General features: G+C 39.6%; 1 protein-coding gene across 1 annotated transcript in view; it reads right to left on the bottom strand.

Annotated features, from left to right (window-relative positions):
• cerk (ceramide kinase) overlaps positions 1–18,416 on the bottom strand; it is a gene marked incomplete at its 3' end in the record, with an annotated part of 39,560 nt that extends 21,144 nt beyond the window's left edge. The window contains exons 1-4 of the mRNA XM_083935116.1: positions 18,241–18,416; positions 4,177–4,314; positions 2,654–2,776; positions 631–756 (exon numbers count right to left, since the gene is read on the bottom strand). Coding sequence (XP_083791242.1) covers positions 631–756; positions 2,654–2,776; positions 4,177–4,314; positions 18,241–18,409 — 556 coding nt within the window. The 5' untranslated portion in view covers positions 18,410–18,416. The remainder of the gene's footprint in view (positions 1–630; positions 757–2,653; positions 2,777–4,176; positions 4,315–18,240) is intronic.
• Between the last annotated feature and the right edge of the window lie 1,725 nt (positions 18,417–20,141).

Raw genomic sequence — 20,141 nt, 5'->3', positions numbered from 1 at the left:
CTAGGGAAACAAATCAAATGGCAAGTGTTAGTACATACATTTAATGAGAGGTAATGTGCAAACAAAATAACTACACTCTTTGGGACCCAAGCACACTATAACTTACGTTTTGATATACAAGACAAAGTGCTGCACTTTTGAAACAGTCACTGGAACCCGTCGTGCAGATTAATGCTCAGAAAAAGCAAAGGCACAGTGCCACAAAACAAACTAATTCCAGCTATTGTATATTAGCCTGCAAAATGAGCCCTGGCCTCACAAAAACAAAATTTCAAAAATAAATCTGTTTTCAGGTATATAATATCAACAGATACAGTCCTGCAATTCACAGCAGCTGTAGGATGCCCAGAGTGAATAGTATGCACTCTGATGGACCATCAATACTCCAGACTATATGTAGCTGTAGCAAACACTTATTGAATAATAGATGTGTTTGGATACCCAAGCTTATCAACTACCACAACTTCCATTAAGGTGGTGGCATGATTAATAGCACTATAAGCCAAATCATATACTTGCAAGCCTCTTCAGTCCCTTCGAGAGGCCACCGTGGCAGTGGAGATCTATATGGCAGCCATCGAGACTCATTTTTTATTTAAATGTTAAGGAACGCTACTGATAGATACTCACCAATCACATCGGCTGAGATGCAAGCGCGGCGAAACAGTGGAGCCACCTTCTGCTCGTAAATATACTTGCCGCGCCGCCTTCCCCCGAAGGGATTGATGTACACCAGAAGGCTCTTTGGTCGGTTGGCTGCAAAGTGAGGGAGGGGGATGAGATGGTCATTTAAAAAGGCTCAGTGTTTACCTTTTTTACAAATGTGTAACTGACAGCAGCTTGATGAAGTTTTCATTAACCAGGGACCTTTCTCAAAACGCTCAGTCAAACTGACTGCTCCCCAAAAACATGCCGCTCAAGAAATAAATGGTGTGTCTACTGACTATGGTAGGAGTGTGAAGCAATTCAGAGGTGCTGCATCATTCGGTGATAAACCTACAAAGTGCTGCAATGGAGAATACTAAATGGATTGTTTATGGCTGTTGTGGACGACTGCGTTTAGGACAACAAACTGAGATACAGCAGCTGCTCCAATCGAAAATGAATGCATTGGGATCAAGACTTAAATGAGCACAAAGAAATATAGGGTGTTGTTTGGCAATAAGAAAGAAGTTCCATTAGATTACATAAATGGATTGTCAATGGGTGATGTAAAGGTGTACTGTGGAGGAGACTAACACCACTACACACACTAAGGCTTCATCTTCACAATGAATGTGGTTAATTTCCTTCAATTGATTCATCCTGCCAGGCAAAATGGGGCCAAGTAGACCATTTCAATTGGGTTAAACCTATCTTACACTCTAATTTCCACATGCTAGTTACACACTAAATCCTGTAGAGCTCAATCTTGTTATCACTTTGCAATCACATTATAGGTGCAAAGCACTGCATTTTGCATTTAACTGGGTCAAAATGTAATAAGGCTGTATATGTTATGACTGATGGTGTAATAAAGAGTTTCTTGTCATGTAATATGTTAATTTGTCATTGGAAACCGTATTAAATGTCATATCTTCATGGTGGTTTTTTTAATGGATGATGTACTGTTATGAACATTTTCAGCCCAGAGTTTTTAGATTTTCTCTCATAAAAGCATGTCAATATGTAGGAGACATATATGCAGATTCCTCGGAGCACATCTGGACTTTAAGCTCGAAACAAAGAATATTTCAGACATCCATATTACAGACATCCTCTCCAAGCCAGCCAAAGATATTTTTAGTACACTCTTTTAATGTTTGTAATATTGCCATTTATATATTTTATCAGACTGCTGTTGTAAGCTCCATTCTTTATGTCTGTGCCTGTGAGGGCAACCTTTGTTGTAGGTTCCCCTCTGGCCTCTCCTGAGGATAATGATACCACTGAAAATGTTTTATTCAGAATAATATAATATACACTTTCTTTGCAGTGTGGTTAAGGAGTAGAGGTCTTGAATGCTTTATTGATCTACCATTTGGTCTGACACAGAAATAACTGAAATTGTTTCTTGGTCTTGTGATATTAATGTGTAAACTATTCACTTACATTGCTATAATTTCTGCTTTGTTTACCACAAACTTTATTGATATGGCTCACAAAAAAAATAATTCTTCGAATAATTTCAGGGTTTCAGAGGTTTTCCTTGGGCCCCACATAACTTATGTTGCGTACTGTATGGCTGTGTCCCAATGAAGAAGTTCATAAACCACTCAGAAAAAAGATTGCATTGTATATCCCTTGTGCACATTGCTGACAGCTATTGAAATTGCTTGAGAGATAAAAACTCTGATCCTCACAGAACACCCATTCCCCCATGTATAATGCAATAATAATAATACATTTTATTGCACAACACCTTACAGTCCCATCTTAGCCTGACTACTGTACTATTATTAGTATAAAAAAAGCCAAAAGTGCTACTTTCATGTAACCAATGTGCTACTGAGTACACTTTTCCTACAGTGACATTTGCCCTTTGGCTCTTTGTAGTGCAGCTATATGACCAGTGTACTTGTTCCACATATTTTTTCCTAATACGTGGCACTTTTATGGCACCAGGTCAATAAACGGATTCAGATTAAGTAAAAAAAAAAAAAACAGTACTTACTGAGTAATGACAGTTGCTCATTGATAACCTGGATCCACTGCTCGCAGAGTGCCTGATTGGCAGAGTGTAAAGTGACATCACTACACCGCCACTGCTGCCGCCTTGTTCTTCTAACGTAGGAAACTGTAAAGGAGCAAAACAGAAGGACTGAACAGACTACAGACCAGCTGATCTGATTTCTGGGGCTAACACCAAATGTGCTAAATAAAGTCTTACCTGCCCTAAAAATAATCACTGAGAAACCATCCTTGTGACATATGATTTGGGCAGTATTTCTGAGCAGGATGTAATGTCTTTTTACATCAACAGAGAGGTATCATACTTTCGATTCAGTCATTTTGCACAAAATTCAGTACTACCTGTCTTTTCTACAGTGTAAACTTGTCCTAAGAATGAACCCTGGCTTTATCCTTACCAGCCAGGTCAATCAGATATGTGAATGAGTAAGAATTGTGTGCATGTGAGAAACTAAAAAGAAGGCAGTTAGGTAACACTGGGCTGTGCTCATAGTCAGACAAAAACCGGAGCTGAAATATTTACATTAAGGAGCGAAAAATCACTCGCTAAGCACTTTGACAGCAGATTCACTCACTAAGCATTTCAAAGCCAAATTATCACACTAAGCATTCTTTTCATCAGATAGAAAAGTTAACTTTCCAGGAGAGTTCTTCAGTCGAAATGACTTCCAGTACCTCACACTTGCAGTGAGGTAGGCAAAAAGACGTTTAGGGTGGGTGTAGAAATCCTCTTTTAATAAGTTACATAATCAGGATGCAAGTGATGGGACGTGTCTTTGATGCCAAGTTTCCACAGACCGTGGGAATGCAGTCGTGTAAGGCTCGACACACTCTAATGCCAGTAAAAGCTCACATTAGCGACATAATTTTTAACATTTGGCTCTGATAAATAATGTAAATCCAATCTTGTTTGGATTGAATCTAATGGCTCAAAATTGAGCATTAGCCCATAAGTCACTGGCATGCTGCCATCTTACACCCAGTCGGCTAAGCTGTGAGGGACTCTCTTGTTAATGCATTACTTTCAGACTGTGGATCTGTCTTTAGGCTTATTTCCAGTGTCAGATCACTTGTGATTTGTGGGGCTGAATACAGGCTTTTGGCCCACTTACTCAAAATGTAACTGTGATGTGACATTAACCTACTAGTAAAATGAAAATGACTGATCAAAACTGGCTTCAGGCAACTTTGTTGAATGGAACAAAAATACACCGGATCTCTTTCTTAAGCACCTCAACTTTGGAGGACCTGTGAGAGACAGATTAGAGATATCCTCTCTTCTAGTCCCTTATATAGGTCAAGCCCCCCAAAAAGCTGGATCCTACACTTTCCGTAATGCAGCTTGTCATTTTCTCAGACTCGACAAAACTCTACCAAAGCCACAGAAGAAATTATATAACTGTTTCCAGAAGATGAGTAGTACTCCCCGTAACAAGAAATTTGTCTTTGACATGTAAAATCTGTGGAATCTCCCTTTAAGTGTGCATTTCAGTGTAGGTTTTATACCTGTGAATGCATGTGGATACAGCGGAGAGTGCTGCTTTGATTTTTTCTGACTCCTCCTTGTCTCTGCGTCCTCTTGGTCATCACCTTTGGTGTTGCACACAACCACTATTTCACACACCTGAACAGCATGGCTCTGTGCTGGAGGGATATAAAAAAACAAACATATTTCACTCAACTCAATTACACAATAACCAATGTATGATATTGTGTAATACAATTTCACAGGTACATAGACACACAGTGACAAACCACACAAACAAATTTTCGAAGTGACTGTACGATGCATTGCAAAATATAATCCATAACGGTTGTGAAGATCATTAAAGCTACAATGAATCACATGATCGTGTGTAATGTGAAATGAGACAAAATCACAAAGAATTAACACCCAAATCTGCAGTTCCCCTCAGCTCTACAGCCTTGTTTCAGATCATTGTTTCGCCTTTATGGCTCATAACCTTAACTGTTTATTGGTTTTTGTTCAGTCGCCGAACACATCAGCCTCATTTCCAGATGTAGCCGGCAGCTGTTTCAATGAAAAAGCTCAGATAAACCAACTATACGCTTCCTGCCAAGCACCAAATGGTACTCACACACACAAGTTAGTAACTAGTTGATAAAGTTAAAGGATTAAAGAGGTATTCATTTACAGTGTTGAAAAGGCAGAGGTTGGGAAAATAGAGGACATTTTTAGGAAATGGGTTTGTATGAAAAAGAGTGACATCCAGATGAAATCATTAAAGAACACCATAATATAGATGTAAAAGATGCAACTCAATGCCAGGAAGGTGATGCCTAAATATTTTACACTGGGTCTCACAATAATATAACTTTCCATTGTGAAACGCTTCTAAATTTAAATCCAGAAATCTTGAGCATTCAAGCACAATATGGCGAAGCTACTGACGAAACAAATCCAAAGTGCACTTTTGAACTAGGAAAGGACAATATTACATGCAATGAGTTTAACTGACCTCTTCAACTGCATCACATATAGGCATTCAAGTCGTTCCTACAAATTTATTCAGCTGATATGGTGAAATGAATGGGAGGAAGGCATGACATATTATTTCTCTCCTGGGAGTCTGAGGGAATAGGATTTCATTTCTTTCTCAAATAAAGATGATGCACCATGCAGGCATGAATAACTTTATGGCCATCGATATTCACACTTTGACAAATAGGAAGAGTTATGGTCATGTGGATAATAGCTTTATTTCAGAAAGAAATAAGAATGAGGATAAGAATGAAGAGTTTCATTCCAGCTGTTTGAAAAATGGCACCTTGTGCCCTGCGAAAAAACGAATATTGGTGTTGAATTAAAATATACAATGGATTACTGAAAGTTACTGTGACTTACAAATGCCGTCCATTTCATAAACTGTTTATCCTGTGCATAGTCAGGGCTCCTGACACCAGATGTATAAATACATACAATTAAAAGTATTCAATTCAACACATGAATGTCTTTGGACTGTAGGAAGAAACCAGAAAATCCAAAGGAAATCCATGTAAACACTGACAGCATGTGAGCAGAATCAAGCCTTATGACATATATATATTTCTAAAATAAGTCAGGATCAGCAGCTGTAACTGTGAGCTTCTGTGTTTACTAGCTCTGTTTAAAAGTGCATTTGGGCATTAACATTCTGACCCCACTTTTTTTTTTGAGGGGTAAGGGACAGGGAATGTTTTCGCTCTAAACTGTCTGGAATTATTATAAAGTGGGCGTGTCTGTAAAGGGGCGACTTTTGGGTACCAATAGTAGCCAATTTAATTCAGATATTTTATCTCAAGGGGCCAAAAATGTCCATGCCCATTGCTTCCCTTGCTAAAATTTTGCCAAACTTTGGAATGCCTCAGCCTCTGACAGTAGAAATTCAGACAGGCCCACCAGTGGGCTGTCAGATCATTAAGAGGTTAAACATCTCCAAAGCCAGAAACTTTAGGCCTGGTGACCGCACGTCCCACTCGCAAGTCTTGTGCTCACAGTGAAGCTGCATAACATCCAACTCTGAACAAACAGTTCCTGAGTGTAGGCTTAACGGTGACTTACATTTTACTGCGAAAGCCTTACTTGTTCTGTCATGACCAGTAGTTAATGGGGGCTAAGGTTAGCTAACGTTGGCTTTTTATCTATCTAAAGATTGCTTTGTAACTCATTGTCACTGTTACACAGCAACTTCATGTTTTAGCATATGTACCATTAATTCCCCAGCTCGCTTTATAGCTTTTTCTCAGGTTTATTTTTCCACAGCATGACATTTTGACTTGTGATTAAGAAAAGCAATGGGATTACTAATAACGTTAACAATGGCTCTGTTCTATTCAAGTATCCTAGTGACAGTGAGCCAACATGACGACACAGAAGCTGGATGGAAATCAGCCATCATTAGTTTTATTATTTACACCTGTGCTTTTCCTACTGTGACATGTAAAAATGTCTTCCAATTATAAGGGCATATAATGGCTCATTATTGAGGTTAATATTGTATGTTACACTGACACCTGTGAATTAAGGTCATCACAATACCAGAATTGTACACTTTTTGTGCAAGCCTACCAGTATAAAAGAACAATAATCGATACCTCTGTCAATACCACAGAAAAAGGAAAAAAAACATCTGAAAATATTTTCTTCTCTCCTAATTGACAACCTGCACACAGTGCTGGAAAACTCACTGAACAACACAAAGCTGACTCCTTCCCTGTTGTTTCATCCATGCAGGGTTGAAAATCTGATTGTAGATCTGCGTTTTTTATAGCCCCGGTACGTTTTTTTTTATAGCCCTTGTACTTTCAATGCTATACAATGTGGATATCATATCATTTGGAAACACATGGCACTGAAAAAGTATTGAAGTATCTGTAATTTTGACAACCTTACTATGGATGTTTACAATGTGTATTAAGGGACTATATTACACAAAAATATAACAGAGGGAGGGAGATTCAAATATGCTTTACTGTCATCTCTGTTGTGCAACACGTTATACGTTTGACACATCACTGATGTGCTGAGGATGCTTGAACGTCAGAAATCATTTCATGCAAGCGTACGTAGATAAGCAAAAGCAGATTATCTTCGGTAAAACGTTGCATGTTGATAGTGACAACTACTGTACAGTTACAAGGATTACAACAAACCGTATTAGAGTTGAGATAATTCAACATGAAATCTTGCATCTGCTGCATGTACCCGATTTGTGCAAAAACATTCAGTGGAATATATTAATATCTTATTTTGTATCTTACACATGTACATGTTTATTATCCTAAGCTCCCTGGCTTTACAGTGGAATCCAAAAAAATGAAAAATGCATGAAATCTTTTGTCTGTGTTATCCTGGTGGGCAAATCGACTTCTGTCAATCCTGGTGGGCTAATCAACTTATGTCAAAGACAAAAAGCTAACATTCATCATTGAGTCAGTATAGGCTGTATCTCTCTCTCTTGTCAAGCCGGTCTTTTGAACAACTTGGTCAAATTAACCCCTGAAACAAGCACAAAGCCAACAATCCCAGTGAACTGTGTTAGGGAAGGAACTGGAAACAATAGCTGACATTCCCACATTTTAAAACTGCTCCAATAACCCTGCCACACACACACACACACACACACACACACACACACGCACACACACACACACACACACGCACACACGCACGCACGCACGCACGCACGCACGCACACGCGCACACGCGCACACGCGCACACGCGCACGCCTTTTAGCTCAGTGCAGTCCTTAAACTACATGCTAAGCCCTCGGCCATTTAAGGCAGATCCTCTGCTCTGCTCTGACATACTTTTCTTTGTGCTTGAAAAAGAATCTTAGCAGTGGCAGTAAGCCAGTGTGTGCTGCCTATTCATACCACAGGGCTCAGTGTGTTCAGACATGCAAACCGTGGAGTAGTGAAAAAGATGACATGATCCAAAATTAAAATGAGGTATGGGGATCTGGGGGTATTTTTCCCTTGGAAAAGAATTTCAGGCATTTTCTTATACAAATTAAGTCTTTTGGAGCATTTCCTGAATAGAATAGGACGAGAAAGCATCTTGTTTTGATAAACAAATGTTTTATTTGCATAATAATACTATAAACTATTCAATTATAATTATGGATGTGTTCATTGAAGCTAGTAAATTTAGAGCTTTTATTTGTCTATATTACTTTACATACCCTTGGACCAATAAAGCCTTTTTGATATGATATAATTATTTATTAATTATATTCTATATTGTTAATCTCAATGTGCAAATAACTTAATGTAGTGCAGTAAAAAGTACAACATTTGCCTCTGAGATGTAGTAGAGTAGACCTATCAGGTAGAAGACAATAGAAATACTCAAGTAAGTACCTCAAATTTGTAATTAAATACATACCTTAGTACACCGCTGGTATTTGGTTTGGTTTGGTTTATTTATGGATACAGAAAGACAAAAAGGATCCAACGGATAACGTGAAAGCGATGAACACTTTTTTCCAACAGGGTCCCTGGAACTGAATTGAGAGAAGCCACAGAGTTAGCTAATGCTTACTAGTTTGCTAGCTAGTTTAGCTAACATTACGTGTTAGAAGGTGGATTGCAACAGTCAGCAAAGTTATCAATATTGTGTTGTTCTTTAAGTCAGAAGCTCACTTGTTCCAGCTACAGGCAACCAAACTTGACTCAAGGTAAACTCTCATCAGTTTTGCGTCATTCACTTTAGCGTGAGCAAATAAAGTGTTGCACTGTTGCCTCCAAACATGACAAAAGTAACAATGAGTGTTAATGTTTGCTATGAGTATAAAAGATGTATTACTGACTCATGATTCCCGGCAGTGAACACAGTAAACACTTGTGTCAGGTGATATTATTATCAATGTTTTCATATGAATCCACCTAGTTTAACTATGCGTGCAAAAAGTATTGTTTATAAAGAAGAAGGCTATACAACATCACATACAAGCGTTATGATCACCTGTGTTTAACTGGAGGATTGACTTAGATACAAGCTGGTTACCTACTTAATAGCATTTACATACATATTTCAACATACAGTTCAAAATTTTGGAAAATGTATTTGCTTTTCTTGCCCAGAGTTACAACTTTAGATTTTTTGAATGAGTTTTTGGTGCTAAGTCCAGGTTACCTGACAAAAATATGTCATCCCTATAACACTCTATATGCTAAAGATGTAGCTAAAGCCAGCAGCTGGTGAGCTTAGCTTAGCAAAAAGACTGGAAACAAGGAGAAACAGCTATTCTGCCAGGAAGTCAATGAACCCAGTCGAGACAAATAGTCCCACATATAAAAGCCTATGAAAACAACAAAATGTTAAGTGTGTTAATTATTGAGCTTTAGAGGTGCTGGAAGTCTAGTCAGAACCAGTCTGGCTGTTACTCTGTTTCCACAAAGCAAATAAGGGTATTTCCCAAAATGTCAACAACAACATCAAACAACCTGTGAAGTTTGAGTTCAGGCTTCAGGTTCCCCTCATGAGAGGTTCAAGTTGACTGCCGTGGACATAAGGCCAGGATCAAAGAGACAATCACACTGGATGAGAACAAAGAAAAGCATAAAAGAACGATTCAATAACCCTTGCGTGTGCAACTATCAATGTGCAAGACCTCAAATTCTGGCAATGGCGGTGTGTTGCTTTGCCCAGTGTGAGAATGTAATCCCTAACTCTGGCATTGTTAGTCCCTTTCTCTACTGAGTCATAAACATCCAAATCCTCAGGGTCAAGGGTGCTTCTGGTCTCCATTCTAACCACATGAGACGGATTGACACCTGTGATGCACTGTTGATTAAAGGGCCAGGAGCAGTTTGCAGATTTCTGCGCAATCTGTGAATTTATATTTTACACAAATTGTATGTGACAAGATGAGGCTTGTCACAGGTTGCATATGTCTACTGCCTGCTACCAGTTTAACCAAGGATGTATTATTCACAAGAAAAAAATAACACTCTGTTCTATCATTCCAACTAAATATAATAATGTAAGCCTGAGCAACCTGTATTCTCTGTTCAGGCCATGACTTTATTATCCAGGTGTAGGATTTGGAAGAGCCTGTCTGCAGTGTAGTGGCTTGTTTAAGTATGTCATATTATAAGAAGAACAAAGGCATGACATTTAAAATCAGTGAATCCCTTTAACTACCTAGAGGGCTAAAAATCCAACTGGTCTTAATAATTGTATCCTATAATGATGGAACAAAGTAGGATCTTTCAGTTCATGTAATGGAGATGAGGAGAGGTCAGTTAAATACAGCTCTTTGATCGCTGCGATTCCCTTGAAATAACTTTTGCCCCTTTAAATGCTGGTGTGACGGTGCCTTTATGGGTTCAAACATGGGGTCTGAACCTCAGTCTCTGTGGTGGTGGGTTAGTATCTTTCCCCTGTGACAACTGACTTTGGTAACGGTACCTTCAAATGGGTATACAATACTCATTTTCAGATGCATTCTTGTGTTTTGGGTTTCTACTAAAACATGTTTACATGCGTTAATGTTCAAAAAACACATTTTTCTCCTATTGTCTGTCTCTATATACCTGTTTTCACCCTCTGTCTGAAGTGCTCTATTTTAGTGTCTGACCCCCTCAAGCCCAGTCTGCTCTGATAGGTCAGCGTCTCTGGGTCTGCAGTGTCATTACAGCTGTGAAATGGCTGTAACAGCACTTTCATGCTAGTGGTGACATCACAAGCGTACAGAAGTCCTGACGGCTCGTTTAAAGGCACAGTTTCTGAACATGGGCTGTGTGCATTTCTCTGTGGATTGAGCTTTTTGATACTTTCACAGTATTTATATAGCATCTTGACCTGCTTTATCAATCAAAAAAGACACTTCTAAGATGGGACTTAAGTTCAGACTAAATCGGTAAAGAAATTAGTCTACTTTGTACCTTTTATGGTGGTATCAAAAGGTACCTTTGCTGTTAGTGCCACATCTGTGCAAATGACTGGATTCATCCTGCTTCCTCAAAATTGGGGGGCATCCTACCGCACAAGATTCCACTGAACATAGGGGTTTCCTACACAGTGCCTCATGTTAAAATTCGCAAATGCATCATCTCGTCCTTGACGTGTTACACATGGGTGTTAAAGTGACCCTAGACATTCTCTCATCAGCTCAAAATGACGAAGTGATAGATTTGGAGATGATCTCACAGGATTTGATCTTAACTCCGTGTATCCTATGCATGCATTCATGTATGTGTACACAAGAGATTTGGTGTCTGTGTCTGCTTGTGTATATGATATCTGTGACAGCAGCGTAGATCTCGGCCTCCGCTTCTTTTAGTCCTCCGACAACCAGAGGCTGTCATCATATTGATATTCTGCTGTTGTTCTCTGCACCCCTCCCTTTACACAGTGGATCAGTATGTAATCCCTTTATTGTAACTGAGGTTTGGCACTGACAATGCGTTAGGAGGAGGACGAGCCGGCGCAAGCTTAGAGAAATGCTTGCGTTCGCAGGTATCCCCACACTATTTATGAAGTTTTTATGTTATCCAGTTTTTCTTGTACATATTGCATTCTAAGCGGCATGCAACATGGGTGCAAGAGATTGTAACTGAGGGTATAGAACTGATAAAACTGTTTATGTTGTTCGATGATGCAACCTAAAATTTAAGCATTTTTGCTGTATATGAGCTGCAGATGGGTCTCTGTATGCGAGTGTTGTACTGCAATACATCCCAAAATATGAGTTATTATCAAACAAGGTGGATGTCCTAACATTGAGAGGATAGCACTTTGGCACTCAACCACACCAACATATCATCATCTAGGTTACTGATTTATTGTGTAATAGCTTTAGGGGTCCTACTCTTTACTCCTACTGGCCCAAGCCACAGCTAAATAAATATAATCAATGTAATGAAAGTGCCTGTATTGCTGCCAGTAATGCAGTATAAACCACAGTTTACCCAATCTCCAGCTGTTGTTTTCTGGCAGTGTTTACTTCTCTGTGTCTCTCTCCTTCCCTCTGCAGCCGTCTCTCATTGTACAGACAGGGCTGTGCATTGAGCGCCCGCTTTAGATTACAAAGCGCAGATCTGCCTGGGTACACATGGCAGTGAGCTGTCAAACTAGACATGTGGATTTCTCCCAGGCACAATGGGTTTGTTAAGCCAAGGCTTAGGCAAACAGACGGGGAGAAGAAAGGACAGCAGGGGTGGAAGGTATAATAGGAGAACAGTCACTAGGGGTGCAGTGGTACTGCTATGGATCACTAGACGTATATGCCAAAAGTACCAGTCAGTAAAAGTCATAATTTCCAATCCTTTTTGTAACCTCGATTTTTTGTAATTAACATAAAATGCTCCCGATCTGCCTTTTCATGTGCTGGGTTTGGATTTTGAGCCATACCACCAGCATGGCTCAAGGGATGGCAAGGTCAACCAGTTTGTCTTCCACTTTGGTTCAGACTGAAGTATCTAGCCAGGCTCTGTTTGAGGTTTCTGCCTGTTAAAGTAAGTTTTTTTTCTCGCTGATGTTGCTCATGGGGGACTTGCTGGGCTTTTGTAAATCATAGTGAATTAATGACATTGGCGATGAGGTTGATGTTTTTGTTTTTCAGTCAAATGTCTTAGGAGCTGCTGGTTGGATTGCCATGCAATTTTATACAGATATTTGTGGTCCCCAGAGGCTGAGGCCTTACACTGAACACACCAGCAGTGGTGAGGTGCGGCCTGTGCTGAGCTGCTATATGCAGAGTTTGTGGAAAGCTGTGGCCATTTGATTCTGCAGCAAAGTGCAGCCAGAGAATTCCCACAGCTAATCAGTAATCTTGTGATTCCTGTGACATGTTTACAAATGTTACAAATTTACCCAATACTTTGGTTTAAGACTACCTTACTGCAAAGCTACCATCCTTGGAAACAATCGGCTATCTGTCTGACGTCAATTTAGCCTCTGGTGGCAACAGCTAATATTTTGGGCTATCCGGTGTAGCCAACGGAAATCCATGCCAAGACTTTCTCTTCTGAGCCTCTGTTTATATTTATAAAGTGAACAAAGTTGTTGCCGCTCAGTTGCGCTGTTGTTCCGCAATTTTCCAGTTTGAATTAAGTCAAACCCCTCTTCAGCTACGTAGACAAAATGGCGGCAATTGAAAGTGTTGAGTGTTCATCGATCCAGACTAGCCGTTTCTGAGTATGCGGCCGGAGAAATGCACTACACTGCATTTTACCGACTTCCGGCATGAACGCACTTCCCCCCTCAAAAAAGATAGTTTGAGAGTGGAAGTGCGCGATTAGGGAAACAGCATAAGTACAGTCTCCCAACGCCTCTAGCATGGCTGTAGCAGCTTCTTTTTTTGTTCTACGAGTGACTGATGCACAAAATCATGTAGCTTTGTTCTGCTTCTTTACTTGTTCTATGTGGATTTTACTAAGGGATTTCATTACAGAGGAAATTCTGTGGTGCTGATATCTGAGATCTGTATCCAGCTCTGTGGGAAAGCAAATATCAAAAAAAAAAATGGACAACAGAGATATCCAGGCTTAGAGGGCCTGAGGAAGTACTACTCACTAAGCATAGTGATTTGGAGGCAAGGGGAGATGCTCTCTAAAGTATATGCCATGATTTAGTCAAGATTTTCCTCCAAGGTGGGAGCATGACTCGTATAAGAGGACTGACTCAGGCATTATGTGGACAAGGATTTACTCTTGGCTCAGAGGTCATGTCATCTCAGTGATTGGATTTAGTTTGAGTGTCTGTGAGAGCGAATCTCAGTGCAAACAAACATCATGGCGAGGATAGCGTCTTGTTCTCTACTCTGCACATCTGACTGACAGATGCTCTGATTCGATCAAATTCACTTAAATGTCAAGGGGAACATCCACTAATGTTGTCTACACCAAAGCATCAAGACCAAAGCGGTGTTTACCGCTCATATCAGTTCCTCTTGGTATTTATGATACTTGTGTGTCAGTTTGATGTAAAGGGGGAAAATAGATTTTTTTTCCTAAAATACAAGCTGAAGAAGACATGTCAAATTTGAGTCATGCTGCATCATTTTCTGGTTTGGATTGGGATTAAGTTTTTCTGTTTTCTCAGTGCTGTTGAGAAAACTGATGCACTGATTCTTTTCTTTTTTTTTACTTTTTAATGTTTAATTTGTACCAACTTCTGTCCCCTTCTACCTATCATCCAATTACCCCTGCTCGTTTGGCTCCCTTTTTATTTTCAACAAACTAAACTGCAAAATTATGTTGTAAGTGACAAAGAGAAATAATCCATTATTTATTCATTTGCATTATTTCTGCTGTTGTGGGCACTGAAAACCAGACCCTTCGGGAGATTGTGAAACACATAACAACCCTACTAACTCCAAAACAAATATCTCAAGGACATTTCACCAATTAGTCTTTTAGACAGCTGCAACATTTGACAGTTTTAAATGCAGGTTAAATACACATTGAATGAACCGCACAGGGAAGGGTGGTATGCTTGTGCAGCCAGTGGTGCAAATCAAAAACATGGAAAACATGTGAAGTCCAGAAATAGGGCGTTTCTTTTCTGATGTTCAGAACCCACCACCACATCTTTTCCATAGTCACTGATTAACTCAACTGTATTGACAATGAATGATAACCACACTTCACTCAATGACTAAATGTATAAAAACAAATATAATCAGTCACATATTCAGTCAGTTTAGCTTGATTAAGCACTTACAGCCATTTGATTTTCCATAAAAAAATGTGACTCTATGGTGTTTGATGTTGGACTTACTGGAAATGTAACTCTGGCAAAGTCCCCTTGTTTGATTCCTAACTCCAGGGTAAACAGACCTGCTATTGTCACAGCAATCACTGGGGGAGATTTCGATGTAGTCGTGTTGAACATTGACTCAATAAATGGAAGTCTTTATGGCAGGTTATTATAGGGCGCCTGATACCACTTTGAGGAAGGTCAATGGGCAGGTTTAAGCCGAAGTGTGCAGTGCCAGCTGTAATAACTCCACTTGATACTCGATGGTACAGTAATTGCAGACCAGGGAACTCATCTAGATGAACAAACATTAGCCTCAGAAGGTTATAAGGACGTCTGGATTAAGTGAAAGTTGTCTGATGCAAGAGAGGTGGTGCTTGTTGACAACCACAGTCAGTGGTTAGTAAGGAGAATTTAAGGTATATGCCATAAATCTAGTTCATGCTGGGATTAAAGATCACTTCACCAAGAGTCCTGCATTGGGTCAGGTACGCCGGGTGATCCGCAAAAAGAAGTGATGCACGGGTGGTGTTTAGTCTTGAACGTGCGGGTCGGATCGCAGGTGTTAGATATAATCAAAGTCGCAGATCTCGTGTTGACGGTCGGGTCGCTTTAAGGAACTAAGTGGTCATATGTGCGGGTGGTGGGTGGGTATAGTATTGCACGTCACCGTGCCGGGGCAGGTTTTGAAAATCAGACCCGTGCAGGACTCTGCCCTAGACTGGGTTACACCAACTACACTGGTGTGTGTAAAGTCCTTCCTTTGTTCTTACCAACCACTAGCTAGTTTCGGACCATTGATTTACTAAATTGGGGTGTTATTGTTAAAATTAAAACCCAATTGTTTTAGCTAGTTAAAACTTTAGCTATATTTTATTTTTATTGTATTAACCTTTATTTATACAGGTAAAATCTCATTGAGACCCAGGGTCTCATTTGCAAGAGAGACCTGTTCAGGTCGGCAATATGTAAACTGGTTGCTATCATCAATGTTAACAGAGTCACAGACTGGAAGATTTAGGTGGTGAAGTGATATATCATTACTTTTGCAGTCCTTTGTAAATGTATACATGCAGTTGTTTTATTCTTATATTCATGCACAGACAAATGTGTCTTTCTGAGTTAGTTGTATTTATGCAGTTTAGTTTAGAATGAGTGAAATTATATCAGACTATGCCAACATTAGTAACTTCATTAGCAGACTTTGTAATTTGAACTATGTGTTGCAAGTTTATTTAAAAGTTATTAAGAGGCATTTTGCTGAAATGTTAGGAAAGAAGTGTTGACCATATTCCATAATCTACCCTTTTTCCTCTTCATTCTGAATGGGCATTAGCAAACTAGCTGAACATTAGTTTTGTCAATTAGCTCATTTAGTTCAGCCATCCGTGAGGAACTCGGAGTAGAGCCGCTGCTCCTTTGCGTTGAAAGGAGCGAGTTGAGGTGGTTCGGGCATCTAATAAGGATGCCCCCTGGGCGCCTCCCTAGGGAGGTGTTCCAGGCACGTCCAGCCGGGAGTAAGCCTCGCGGAAGACCCAAGACTAGGTGGAGAGAACCAGTTAGAGCTTGTTAATGTGGCCCGGGAAAGGGAGGTTTGGGGTGCCCTGCTAAAGCTGCTGCCCCCGCAACCCGACCTTGGATAAGCGGTTGAAGATGAGATGTGTAAGGCAACATGGGGTTCATACCATACGCAATTTATTTTTTCCTATGATGGCAAAGGCATGACCAGCTCCCCGCTTACCATAAAACTCCCCAATCTCAGTACTCATGCCCAAACCTAACCAATCCACCCAACAAAAGCATTGATTAATAGCCAATCAGAGACAGAGTATGGTGGGTCATGTCTATGCCATCCTGTAAATTATATTATCGCATACTATATCTTTGTTGATATAAACTAACATTTTGAATTGGTTTGAATAAAGCAGTACTATAAAGCAGCTGAGCCACCTGAATGTATACTGTAACCTGTAATCCTATGCATGGGTGGGCAGGTGGGATGGGAATAGGGATTCAAATCTGTCAACGTATTTGATGAATAGTGCTTCTTTGTGGGTGGGGTGGGAGTATGATGTCAAACACGTTTTTGTATTTTTTATTCTAAAAAAAACAACAACTCTGAAGATCAATTTACAAAAAAACATTTAAACACGTTCTGCCACTTTGGGGATATCAATGTTAACAAAAGAAGAAAAGAGAAAAATATCAGGCCCGTAAATTTGAGGGGGAAGGTTTCGAGGAGTCGCCCACATCAGTTGACTATAAGTTGTAGGTGGGGGGTTTGAGCATTTAACCAAGAGAAACACACATTGCAGAGAACATGAAACTCTTTGAAAGGTCTTGGTTATGAATCATATTAATTATTCAATATTAAGATGAGGAGTTTAGATATGCTCCTGGCAACAACACCTGGTAGTTAGTGCGTGTAAACAACATTAAGTAACAACTAATCTTTAGCCTACATAAGAACTACTTTATGTAGAGCAAACTATTTTAACGTAGACATCAAGATGCCTAAATCTCAAATTATCAAACACTACCAAGGCTAAGTTAATGTACTGTATGAAGAATTTATGATTAGGATTAGAAAGAAATGATGTAAGGAAAAAGGGATGTAGTGCATACATTTTAGTTTGAATTTAAAGGAGGTTCATACCCCGTACTCTGTGTTTGGAGAAAGTTCTGCCTCTTATTGCCTCAGAAACTTACAGTGACCAAGCTGCAAACGAGACTGCTTTGGTTAGACCCTACAAAGCTGACATTTAGTAGATTTTGAGACAGAAAAGAGCACCTTCCTGGGGGCATATTAAATAACAGTCAACCCCTTCTCCTGTTTGATGCTTGTAAGAAAAGAGCCTCCTAATTATCTGTGTGTGTGTATGTGTGTGTGTGTGTGTGTGTGTGTGTGTGTGTGTGTGTGTGTGTGTGTGTGTGTGTGTCTGTGTCTGTGTCTGTGTGTGTGTCACCTGCTTTTGTCAGGTAATAGACCCCAACTACAGTAGCTCCCTGACCTGGCTGTTGCTCCCTCAACATGTGCATGATCCTGATAAGGAGTGCACAGTGGGCCGACAGCTGTTCCACGCTTGTTTTTCCACGGGTGACAGTGGTTACCGAAGGTGAATGTTTTATTGCAGGGTCATATATTTAAATAGCGTACAACTGAACAACATCGGTTACTGACTCAATAATGCATTTCCTTAAATATTTGTGACATTTTCTATTTATTTCATATCCACATTTTAGTTGAATACTCATCACTCCATTATTAACAGGGTTAGAATATTCCTTAAGTTTTAAGACATTGAGCGAAGGCTGTTTTGCGTGAAATTATGACTCGTTCACCTGTGCGTGTCAGACTTACCTGTGTCAGCACTGTTGCTGATGCCAGAGCTCCGTTTTCTGCTCCTCTCAATCTCCCTCCACGCCAAAACACCGTGGTTTAGAGCAACTTCTACCTGCCTGTGCTTGTGAAAAAGCTTCGAGGAGAGTAATCGGGGTGGTTTTTCCATAATATCGCTCAGACGTGTCATTGGTTAAGCTGCCGTCCGATGATTGTCATCTAAACTTTGTTCCGGCCCGTAGGACAAGGCGCTGCTCGGCGTCTGAAGTGTGGCGAGTCAGTGCGAAGTCTGCCGGCCCGTGCTGTCAGGAGAGCAGGGGTTTTCAAACAAAGATCGCGTATGAGGAAGATGATTCACTCAATAGTTCAAAAGAAAAAAAGAACCCCCCCCTCTTTCCATACTGTGTACAACAAACATATTGTACAGTGGACATGACAGTGCCTGTAGAGTAGAGTAGAGGCACAGTAGGCCTATATTATCTGCCACTCCCCCCTTTTTTTAAGCATTTATTTATTTATCTATTTTTATTTATTGATTGATTTCTTTTTCCACTTTGCCCCTTTTCTTTTTTCCTGAATCACCTTATACTTCAGGTAGGCTAGCTGTCAATAACTGGTTAAAATAAAAACAAACAGATTTTTTCCCCCCACATTTTTTAATAAAATGTTGCAGATGATCAAAGCAAAACAGTACAACAGCTATCCAGTTTGTCAATGCATCTGCCTCAACCCCAACATAAATCCCACTATCCTTCCCAATAACCCGTGTCAGACACGGTCACAGCAACCGACCAAACAATTGAATAACATATGACATAAGTAATTAACTAGGTTACAATGGAACCAAATGGAACAAAACTAAAGATAATAACAAAAAGATATTCCTTTATTAGTCCCACAGAGGGAGATTTCCTTATTACAGCAGCAAAGTGAAGCAGCAAACATAGAAGAAGCATTATTAAGAAACAATTACTTCTAACAAGCAATATAAACAAGGAAATATAGAAACAAAAATAGAAGAACATATAGGAACAACATATAGTTTTAAATTTACACCATATCACAAAGGAAATATTATTATTGCACATTGACTGAGATTGAAAATTCGCCTGAAAGAAATATTTTGCTGTATGTTATAGTCCTATATAAGTATATTACTTGAGACTTTGGTGTTGTCTAAACAAGTTGCCCAAATGAAAAATGCAACCCATAATGACATTTTTATTCATACTTTTTAAAAAATACCACTCATTATCAAAATTCACACATTTGTATGGGTTCAGCAGTGGCTGATGGTAACTCATCCTCCATGGCTTTAATTTCTTTCTTCCTTTTATTCTAGTGTATTAAAGCTAACTGATTATGACCTGTATTACTTATGTGTTTTGGAACTAAAAACTAATTGTAAAAAAGATTAAAAATAATTTTCTTTATTTGGGTGTGATTTTAATCAGAAATCATTTAAAAAAAATCTATTTTAACATAAAATGTCTGCAGAAGTAGGACAACTTTTACCAAGTTTCCACTAACAACAATAACCTTTTAGCATACATGACTTTTGCAGTACCATGAAATAGTGAAAGAGTGAGAGCTCTCGCCTTTCATCCTGTCTGTCAACTCTGTGGAACAAACAGCATCAGCACGTTGCTTGAGCAGTGAGGTGTTTCCAAACTGTTCCAGACTGCAAAGTTAAATAATTACCTCACATAATCTTAGACAGTAGTGAGGCAAACACAAGCATTAACAAAAAAAGATGACTAAACTGTGCACCTCTGCTTTTAGCTGAGTGGAGACTGGGCTGACTTTAAGATAATGTGACAATACAGACCTACCTACCTCCATCCACACTGTGTGTGTGTGTGTGTGTGTGTGTGTGTGTGTGTGTGTGTTCGTGTGTGTGACAGACCGAGAAAAATAAATAA

Source organism: Echiichthys vipera (assembly GCF_963691815.1).
Source record: "Echiichthys vipera genome assembly, chromosome: 20".
In the NCBI taxonomy this organism is placed as follows: Eukaryota; Metazoa; Chordata; class Actinopteri; order Perciformes; family Trachinidae; genus Echiichthys; species Echiichthys vipera.
The sequence above is the reverse complement of the archived record's forward strand: the minus strand, read 5'-3'. Positions and strand labels throughout refer to the sequence as shown.